The sequence below is a fragment of the Falco biarmicus genome, chromosome 6 (genome assembly GCF_023638135.1).
Source record: "Falco biarmicus isolate bFalBia1 chromosome 6, bFalBia1.pri, whole genome shotgun sequence".
NCBI lineage: Eukaryota > Metazoa > Chordata > Aves > Falconiformes > Falconidae > Falco > Falco biarmicus.
Genome location: NC_079293.1, coordinates 43,272,433 through 43,279,378, shown reverse-complemented (window position 1 = coordinate 43,279,378; position 6,946 = coordinate 43,272,433). Strand labels below are relative to the sequence as shown.

At 44.4% G+C, this 6,946-nt stretch overlaps 1 protein-coding gene across 8 annotated transcripts in view; it reads left to right on the top strand.

The window, feature by feature from the left end:
• Positions 1–539: 539 nt before the first annotated feature.
• The window catches only part of EPM2A (EPM2A glucan phosphatase, laforin), a 49,002-nt gene continuing 42,595 nt past the window's right edge, over positions 540–6,946 (top strand). For 3 of the 8 annotated variants that reach the window (XR_008822465.1, XR_008822464.1, XM_056342536.1), the window contains exon 1: positions 540–801. Coding sequence is in view for 1 of the 8 variants with exons in the window: in XM_056342536.1 (XP_056198511.1) it covers positions 540–801 (262 nt within the window). In the remaining 7 variants the exon portion in view is untranslated. Of the gene's footprint in view, positions 1,312–1,403; positions 1,441–2,061; positions 6,827–6,946 lie in introns of all 8 variants that reach the window. The other 5 variants (XM_056342540.1, XM_056342541.1, XM_056342539.1 and 2 more) reach the window with 5 other exon arrangements.

Genomic DNA, 6,946 nt, shown 5'->3' with positions numbered 1-6,946 from the left:
AAGGAACGTTTAACAAGCCTTCTGCCCTCCCCAGTATTTCACATTCCTGCTCTCACCACCCTGCCTGCCCGTCTGCAGCAAAGACATAAACACCACGGACACCGAACTCCCACCGGCGGCTAACCCGGGTGTGCAGTGCTGTGTAACGGTGCGCTCGCTGCGCTAACCGAGCCTGGGCTCGCGGCAGTAACGGCGCGTCACTCAACGGCCGGTACATGCCCACTCGCCCAGGCCTCGGCCGGGATCTACCGGCAGGGCCCGCTCCCCCTCCAGCGGGGCACCGGGGCAGGCGGTGCTCTAGCTCCCGGCCGGCGCTCCGGGCAGTCAGTCCCCCCGCCGCACCCGGGCCGGTGCAGCCCCGGCAGAGGACGCCGCTCCCCGCCCGCCGCCACGCCCGCCCGCAACCGCCCCGCCCCCCCAACCGGGCCCGGCGGGGGCGGCGTCCCGCGCGCAGCGCCCTGCCCCCGCCCCGGCCCCGCCGGAAGTGCGGCCCCGAGCGGCGGCGCGGCCTGGTGGCGGCGGCTGCGCAGGGACCCGCCATGCTCTTCCGTTTCGGCGTGGTGCTGCCGGCCCGCATGACGGAGGGCGGCGGCGCGCTGCTGGTGGCCGGCTCGCGGCCGGAGCTGGGCCAGTGGGACCCGCAGCGCGCCGTGCCCATGAAGCCGGCGCGGCCCAGCGCCCCGCTGCCGGCCCAGGAGCCCGCGCTGTGGCTGGCGGAGGTGGCGCTGCCGGACGAGGACGCCTCCAGCCCCTTCTGGTACAAGTTCCTCCGGCGGCAGGGCGGCGACCTGCTCTGGGAAGGTAACGGGCGGGCGGGCGCCCTCGGGCCGCGGGACGGGCCGCGCTGGCGGCTGGGCGGAGCCGGCGCCCCGCCCAGGGGAGGTGCTGGCGGCGGGGCCAGGCGGGGGGGAGCGGCCGGGCGGCGGCGCCCTGGGCCCCGGTGAGGCGGGGGGAGCGCGTCGGGCGCGGGCTTCAGCCGGCGGGGTGCTGCTGGGGGCCCGCCTGGAACGGTGGCTCGGCGTTGGGCGGAGCTCTCCGCCCTGGGGGCATCGCTTGCACCGCTGGCGGCTCCGAGAGCCCCGCGCCTGGCCCCGAGCATCGCCCGGGCAGGGCCCTGTCAGAGGGGCCGGCCCCCAGCTGGGTGCTGCGGGGGCGGCGGGGACGGCGCTGGCCGCCGCCTGCGCGGGGTGGCCCGAGTCCGGCAGCGGGCAGAACCTGCGTGTCGTGACATGCCGTGAGCACTCGCTAACAAAAACGTTTTGTTACCATGTGGCGGAGGACGGTGAGTGCAGAAGGAACCTGCACTTCTAGGTTGATAAAAGCCCTCTGAAGCAGTTGCATTGGGTTTTTTCTTACTTTAGCACCCGTTGTCTTTTTTTTTTTTTTTTTTTTTCTTTCCCCAGAAGTAAAGAGCTCAGAGTTTCGTACTTGCGCTTTAAGGTGCGATCTGTTACTTTTTTTTTTTTCAGTAAGCTGAAATGTCACGGTGGCATTTTCAGGCTGGTAAAGTTTACTATCGGAATTACTGGGAAAAAAATAGGGAAGGTTTTGTCACAGCTTTTCCAGTCGCCGTGCTGTTGCAGTAGGACTTCCACCTTTTTTCTCTTCTGTGTTGACAAATGTTGGATAACTAGTCAGTTTGCATGTGCTGTTCTATTATATCTGAGGATCTTAAAATACAACTGTATGCTGGGTCACATAAATCACTAAATACGGACCTGACAGATGCCTAGGTAATTTGTGAGGGTGGTTTTTATTTATAAAATAGTTTTATAATCCACATACCGAAATAATGTGTTGTACAGCAGTTGCTCTTCACCCATTTTAAGAATACATATCACACTTTTAAACTGCCATTCTGTCACATAGACTAAAACATGTGTGTTGTCATAAGTTGCATTTATTTTTTTCTTTATGCTAATAAAAACTATATGTTAATAGTACCTTCGCAGAAGTTTATATTGTGAAGTACTGTTTACACTGTGTAATAGTAATTGTTTTATTTAGCAGCTAAAATAAATAGTATATTCTGCCTGTTTTAACCATGTTTTTCTTTTGCAGAAATGCAGGAAAAGTGAATTTATGGAATAAAAATCTTTGCATCTGTCCAAGGAAGCAGAATTGGGTCTCTTTTGAAGGTGCCGAGTTGTATATAATATGCCAGTGATACTGGTGTATAAAAAAAGTCCTCACCACACAGAATATAGAAATAGTAATAGAGCATTCCAGTCTGTAGAGAATTTGCGATTGTAAGGTGATGGTTTCTGCCTTGTTGGGAAGTAATGACATCTCAAGGTATTGTCTGTACCTGGGAGCACATTTACTAAATGGAGTCTGAGTAATAAATTATGTTTTGGCAGTAGTGCTACTGATGCACTTCTAGGATTTAACGTGCATGGGATTTTTTTTCTTGTCATTGTGAATGCTCAGCAGTTTGAGCTTAGCTCAAATGATAGAAAACAAACAGGCATATCATCCAAATGCAGAGGGGATTCTTAATTACTTATTCATATCAACCATTTTTTTCTAAGTCGTTACTTACAGGAAAGAACTAAATTAGCTTAAACTTTGAAATTTATTGTTCTTCATGTGTTACATGAAGGGAGCTGAAGGATGTTTTTCTGTCCAGTGATTAAGAAATATCTTGCTGTCCCTTTTTGTGTCATTTGTTTTAATGATCATTTTTTCAACTGTAAAACTTTTGTCTGTCATCTGTTTATTCTTGTAAAAATCACATTTTGAAAAGACAACTGCCTGTTTTTAAAAAAACTTTTTTTGTGATAAGTAAATGCTGTGCTTTAGCTCTTTAGTATCCTATGTGTTTATTAAAATGTACTTTGGGAGATATTTAGCAGTTACAAAACATCTGCAGTTTTGAAGCCATGGTTATGAGGGATAAAGGAAAGTGCAGAATGATCCTAGCTCGAAGTTTATGAGTTGAGGTGTTCATCTGTAACGAGAGAAAAACCTATCCAATTATGGGTGCAGATACTTACGTATATAGGATGCGAGTGTGCCGTATTTAAGAAAATTGCTCCCAATTTTTTCATTAGTATACTTCAGTGAGAATTCCATTAGTAATGCATATTATTTTATAATACTACAGTACATGTTGAATCGTATGTTTTGAGTGTAAATTTTGTTCATCCTTAAAGCCATTCCACTGCAATGGGGAAACTTAAAGTGAAGTTATTTTTCTTGTGGGCTAGAAGAGTCAAAGTCACGGGCTAGTGTTCTGTGGCTTTTGGGTTCTGCCAGGTGGTCTGGTAGGAAGCCTTCAGGTGAGGCTTGGCCTGCAAGAAATGACAAGATGGCTTGTTGCTTGTGTCTGGAGGGCACTAGTTCCCCTCTCTAGGAGGATGAGGTGGGAGAGGAGACTCTCCTGTGCTCCTGAAGGTTCAGATACTTACCTCTGCTGTCCCAGGGCGATGATGCAGCTCGGTATGCAGGGCCTGTTGCTTAAAACTATTGAGCTCTTATGGCTCAAATCACGATTGCTGTATGCACTTTGGCTCAAGTGAGGTTTCTTCAGAGTTGGTACTTTGTTTACCTGCCGTGAGCTCAGCTGAAAGGCCTGTTACCCAGGAGGGTTTCTGACTGCTACAGCCTACCTGTGAAAAACAGGTTGGTTATGTTGAGCTGTAAAATCTGGGAATAGATTAGAAATAAGATTAAGACTAAATGAATGTATATATCCCCTGCCCCCCACCTGCATCCTATGTGTCTTTCTCTGTACTTTGGTTTTGATGTAGATTCTTCAGAACTGGGTTTATATGTCTCAGCTTGGAAAGTAAAAGTATATTGTGCCTACTGTCAAAACTAAATAAATACAAGATGAAACTTACAGTTGAATTTGTTTTTGTGAGTTTATGCTTGAACACTCATCTATGCCTTTATCCCCTTTACTCTGATCTAAATAAACTGTAGGTACTATGCAAGATACATGTTCCATAATAGGACAGAGGAGTTGCTAAGGGTATGCCCCAAACTGTAGTTTGAGATGATGGAATGCAGTCTGTTGACACCTTACATTTTGAAAAGGGGAGAAAACATATATAAAAAATATAAGGTTATATTCTAAAATGTTGATCCGTTGTCACATAACCATTAGTTTGATGTAGTTGGTGTTTGCTTGAAGCTTGCGAGAGACAAAGCTGAAAAGCATAGTCAGCCTGTGTTCTAGTAATTTGTACAGGTGAGCAGAGCCTTATTCCTTCCAAAAAGAAAACTTCTCTAGTTTTGGGGAGGGGGGAGGATAGAAAAGGTGTCTTGTTTGAACTGCTGTTGCTCTCTGTGGTTTCTTGGGCACCCAAAACCAACAATACAACACAGTTCGATTTAGAAACAGTTGGGTATGTTGGCCTTCCAACATTTCCAGTCCATGCTTCTGTGAGCTTGTTAGTTACAGTTGAAGCCATCTGTTGGACAACATACACTTCTGATGAGAGTTCAAAAAGACTGGAACATTTATGGAGTAATAAAGGTTTTCATAATGTCGTAATATAATTAGTGGAAATACTAGAAGTAAAATTTGATCATAGCTTTCAAGGGTTGAGCACTTGATTGGCTGAAAACATCAATGATAGTAAGGTGTATTAAAATTCCATTTTCAAAGTGTGTTGAAACCTAAAACAGTCTCTATTGGCCTCAACTCCATGGAACAAAATGGGTATAATTTCTTATTTTAAAGGGAGAGATTCTTTAAAGGCTGTATAGGCAGTTAATAACTAGTTGTCATTTGCATTGGAGAGATTGTAACAGAATAAAACATATTTTGGTCTAAGCCATAGCAGGATAAAGCAAAGTAAAAATTCTTTGAGGCTATTCTGGTGAAGCACAGTTGGACGTGACATTATTTTTCTGTAGCCTAGATGAATGTCGTCGTCTTTCCCAAAGCTAGTCTATAGATCGCTACATTAGGTAGCATTTTTATTATTAAACAAAGAAAAACAGTCTGGAGAGGATACCATTTCTTCGTACTCTTTTAATGCAGAGATTTTATGTAGTATTGTTCCCACTGGGTGTCGCCGTTTTACTTGCGTATAGCCAGTGACTGCCTAGTTTCTAGCAGCTACTTGCACATTTCATCAGTGTTTAATCTGTTCCGCTTTTGAAAATAATCCAGGGTTTTACTTGCTTCCCCCATCCCAGTCTTGTTCTGAAGTAGGTAGTGATGAGGAAGACACATAAAGCACAACTGGATATTGATAGTTGAGTGAGTGTGGGTAATTAACACATTTTGTTTGTGCAAGGCTGTTGCTTTCTGGACAATGCTAGATGCCTTAACACTTTTCAGGTGTGAGAAAACTTTATGAGTAAAAGTGGATAACTTTGAAATCTACTTTCCAATAAGTCTTCAGTGAATGAAGAGAAAATTTTGTTTACAAAGTGCAATAGCTCCTGGTGTTTTGTTCTTCATCCCCCTCAAGACATAGGTTTAGCATGGATTCTGGTATAATTAATTGGTAGGAAGTTTTTCATTACTTCCTATCTGTGTGTCAGCATTAACCAACTTACACTGAGCAGACTCCTGGAGATCAATAAATCAACGGAGAGTTGCCCCTGAAACTACACAATTAGAAGAATAAAAATAAGTATGTACGTATGCAGTCCTCTGGATTTGGCAGGTATGTGTCATTTCCTACCCACGGAGACAATCTGGGGCCAGCTCTGACTGCTGTGAGAGCCCAACTAAAGCATTTGTGGTTATAGTGAGTAAAGTTACAATAAATGCATTGGTTTTGCAAATACTTTTATTTATTTACCATTTTTCCCATCCCCACTTAACTCCCTGCCCTCACTTCCAAGTGACAGCAGCCTGCGATATGGGTCAAGAATTTATTTTCAATGGCCAGAAGCCCTGAGAAGTGTAAGTAACGGGGATGATACTGTGGTTAAGATTTTACCATGGTTACTATTTTGATGTAGCTTATTTCCTACCTATAGTTCAGTAGTCTTGGCTGGTATGGTAGAAAGTAACAATCAGTAGCATACATAGAGTTTCAAAGCTGTTCGGAAGGCTGTATTACACTATACATTTTGTTGCTGTCAGCCATTGTTCTATCATCCTTATTTTCTTTAATATTATTTCCACCATCTATGTGAGAAGAACCTCTTTTTTTATGAGCTGAATTCCATTTTAGTTCTTATCTCTGGCCTAATCTACATCATTAGACGGGGCATTTGATTAAAAACTCTTTGTATGGTAGCGGCTCCCATTGAGAAACATCTGTGCCTAATCAGACATAGAGGGAGAAATGAAACACATGTTTTTGTAAGTTGCCTTTGAAATGTCTTATTTTTTCATCTCTGATTTAAGGGGGTAAAAAAAAAAAGCCTTGTTGATTAACAACATTAAATGCTGAGGGTGGCTTTCTTGTAAACCACTTAGTTCTAATTCTGGCATAATTAAAAAAAAAATCCATGAAAAGTTCTCTGCAGAGTAGACTAATAGACAAAATCTCAAATTCAGCATGGATTCTAATAGGTTTAAAACTTGTTTCCTTGGTTATATATATCAGCCCTACCAAATCAGAAGTTGAAACAGTCTGATTTAAGTCTGGTAGGAAGTAAACGTGCGGTGTATGATACAAATGGTCATCTGCTTTTTGGTTTGGATATCTCTTTTGGGCTGGAAAATGCAAGGAAGCATTTCTGAAAATCAAACCAGTCATGAAGGAGTTAGTGAACCAGGTGTGGCAAATGAACAATTTTGTCTTATAGCAATATTAGATATTTAAGTAATACTATAAATTCCTCTACTGTTTTCAGAATCTAAAGGGAAGACGGTTTATTGACAGCAGAAAAAGTAGCATTAAAAAGCAGAGTAAGTATACTTTCATTAAGCACACAAGTAAAGGGTTAGTATATGACACAGAATTCAGATGCGTTATTTGGCACTTTGTCAGGGGTGTAAAAACAAAGCGCCTTTGCTGAGACTTCACGA